The sequence below is a fragment of the Camelina sativa genome, chromosome 19, assembly GCF_030686135.1.
Source record: "Camelina sativa cultivar CO46 ecotype springtype chromosome 19, ASM3068613v1".
Lineage (NCBI taxonomy): Eukaryota > Viridiplantae > Streptophyta > Magnoliopsida > Brassicales > Brassicaceae > Camelina > Camelina sativa.
Window position 1 is genome coordinate 18734714 of NC_141898.1, and position 3012 is coordinate 18737725.

Below are 3012 nucleotides of genomic sequence, written 5' to 3' on the forward strand. Positions count from 1 at the left end.
TGTATTTTGTTTTTCGGAGTAAGCATAGAAAACAGCTAAAGAGAGAATGATAAAGAGGAAGAGAAGATAACTTTTAATACCTCTAAACAGTTGATTATAGTAAAAAAATATGCAGTAGGTCCTTGGAGAGAACAAAATATTCTTTTACGGTGAACCATGTGTTTTTTTCTTGCCCTTTAAAATTAGAATTATAACAATTTGTGAATGTCTATTTACTTATGTTTCTAAATATAGATAAGGTTATAACCAAAAACAAAATAAAAAGTGAGACAACAAATCTTAAATGATTTGTTATTACTAGAAAGTACAAATTTTGGGACAAATCTAGTAGATTAGAGTACAACCATGTGAATCTTGATATCCGATTTCTATCATTGGAATTTCAAGTATATAGTTTCTGTAACTGATTAAATTAACTAGATGTTTGTTTGTTATTTTCTAAAACATGTGATCTTAGTTGGCTTCAACTGTGAGCATCCCACATCTATTTAAATTCTCATCTTCCAGTAGATTTCGTAACTCACAATAAACTTAGTTTGTTTTTTCTGCTAATAACACTCTTTTCTCCTTACCAATTCTTTTTCACTGTAAGTTTTACAATCACGGTGGACACAATGAGTTCCTCAGGAGAAGAACGAGGTGTTGTTGTTGCGAAGCCCGAGCCGCCAAGAGGGAATAGAAGCCGATTTGCTTTTGCTTGTGCAATCTTAGCATCAATGACGTCTATCATCCTTGGCTATGGTTCGTATATGTTATGAATTATTATCATTCACTAACGGCCCATATCAAGGTTGGTTGGTTTGATTTACGGTTTAGATAATTATCCTTACATTTTATGGATGTTGCAGATATAGGAGTGATGAGTGGAGCTGCAATTTTTATAAAAGATGATTTGAAACTATCGGACATACAACTCGAGATTCTTATGGGGATTCTAAATATCTACTCTCTAATCGGTTCAGGCGCGGCCGGTAAAACTTCAGATTGGATTGGAAGACGATATACCATAGTGTTGGCAGGAGCTTTCTTCTTTTGTGGTGCTCTTCTCATGGGTTTTGCCACAAACTATCCTTTCATTATGGTTGGTCGTTTTGTAGCTGGTATCGGTGTCGGTTATGCTATGATGATTGCGCCTGTTTACACCGCTGAAGTCGCTCCTGCCTCTTCACGTGGTTTCCTTAGCTCTTTCCCTGAGGTACAATATATTCGACCTTTCTAATTATATGAAATATATATATATATATATAAAAGAATTGTGCATGGAGGTTGATAATAACTTTTTTTTTTATGCACTGAAATAAATAAATATATATATATATATATATATATATATAAGAATTGTGCATGGAGGTTGATAATAACTTTTTTAAATGCAGATATTTATCAACATTGGTATACTTTTAGGGTATGTGTCCAACTACTTCTTCTCTAAGCTTCCCGAGCATCTCGGCTGGAGGTTCATGTTAGGGGTTGGAGCGGTTCCCTCGGTACTCCTAGCTATTGGAGTGTTAGCAATGCCGGAGTCTCCACGGTGGCTAATCCTCCAAGGTCGCATTGGAGATGCTTTTAAAGTTCTTGACAAAACCTCAAACACTAAAGAAGAAGCCATCTCTAGGCTCAATGACATCAAACGTGCGGCTGGAATCCCTGATGATATGACAGACGATGTTATAGTCTTGCCGAACAACAAGACTGCTGGTGAAGGCGTGTGGAAAGACCTTCTTGTGCGACCAACCCCGTCTGTTCGACACATCCTCATAGCATGCCTTGGTATCCACTTCGCCCAGCAAGCCTCTGGAATCGATGCAGTCGTGCTTTACTCTCCGACCATTTTCTCAAAGGCTGGACTGAGATCCAAGAATGATCAGCTCTTGGCTACAGTGGCTGTCGGAGTTGTCAAGACCGTCTTCATCGTGGTGGGAACTTGTGTGGTTGATCGGTTTGGACGTCGTGCCTTGTTGCTTACTAGTATGGGCGGAATGTTTATTTCCTTGACCGCACTTGGAACTAGTCTCACAGTAATCGACAGGAACCCCGGACAAACTCTTAAATGGGCTATCGGTCTTAGTGTTACGACGGTGATGTCTTTTGTGGCAACATTCTCAATAGGTGCAGGTCCCGTGACGTGGGTTTACTGCTCAGAGATATTCCCCGTGAGGTTAAGAGCTCAAGGTGCAAGTTTGGGAGTGATGTTGAATAGACTTATGAGTGGTATTATCGCAATGACATTCCTGTCCCTTGCTAAGGGTCTCACCATCGGTGGTGCATTCCTTCTTTTCGCCGGAGTTGCGGCCGCCGCATGGGTCTTCTTCTTCACTTTCCTTCCGGAGACACGTGGTGTGGCTTTAGAAGAAATGGAGAGTCTGTTTGGGAGCTACCGCGCAAACAAAAAGAACAATGTTGTGAGTAAAGGTAAAGAAGTTGTTGATGAACAATGAGAGTGAGACAAAATTTGTTTCCATAAGATTCTCGTAACCGAGTCTTCATGGGGTAATAGACAATTTGACTTGCCATGTTTAATCGATCGATCATATTGTATATAGCTTTAATAAGTCCTTTTCTTTTTTTTTTTGCAAAAAAGAGTAAGAAATTCTTCATCTGTAATTTCTATAAATATTAATGCTATATAGGTTTGAATTACTTTCTTTGGACGATTTATTAAAGTACGTTTTAGTTATTTGCAAGTTTATAACTCAAAAGTTTGTTTGTTGTTTTTTTATAATAATCTTTTTAAAAAATTTAATTAGTTAATATAAAATTAACGTTTTTCTAAATTTTTTTAATAATAACTAGATATTCACCCACTGTACACCACGGAACTATATTTATTAATAAAAAATAGTTCATGTAATTTTTTTAATAGATTAATTGTATACATCACTATAGTTTTTTACCTTTTAAATGTACAACCTTACAATTATATATCTATTAGGTAGTGTAAAAATTGGTTTGTTTAAAGTTTATTGTTTTTTACTATAGGAACTATATCATATAATTCATTAAGTAGTGATT

At 36.6% G+C, this 3012-nt stretch overlaps 1 protein-coding gene across 1 annotated transcript; it reads left to right on the forward strand.

Annotated features, from left to right (window-relative positions):
* The first annotated feature begins 523 nt into the window (after nt 1-523).
* LOC147920777 (putative polyol transporter 2) lies at nt 524-2640 on the forward strand. The gene is made up of 3 exons (XM_087502966.1): nt 524-741; nt 849-1195; nt 1377-2640. Exons 1-3 carry the CDS (start codon nt 615-617, stop codon nt 2436-2438), a joined length of 1536 nt encoding a protein of 511 aa, XP_087359092.1. The 5' UTR covers nt 524-614; the 3' UTR covers nt 2439-2640.
* The last annotated feature ends 372 nt before the right edge of the window (nt 2641-3012 follow it).

What these genes read in the sequence shown, in the direction of transcription:
- LOC147920777 (XM_087502966.1), top strand. Translation starts at nt 615, where the DNA reads ATGAGTTCCTCAGGAGAAGAACGAGGTGTTGTTGTTGCGAAGCCCGAG. An exon ending in GTCTATCATCCTTGGCTATG is followed by an intron (nt 742 to 848) that starts GTTCGTATATGT and finishes TGGATGTTGCAG; the next exon opens with ATATAGGAGTGATGAGTGGA. An exon ending in TCCTTAGCTCTTTCCCTGAG is followed by an intron (nt 1,196 to 1,376) that starts GTACAATATATT and finishes TTTTAAATGCAG; the next exon opens with ATATTTATCAACATTGGTAT.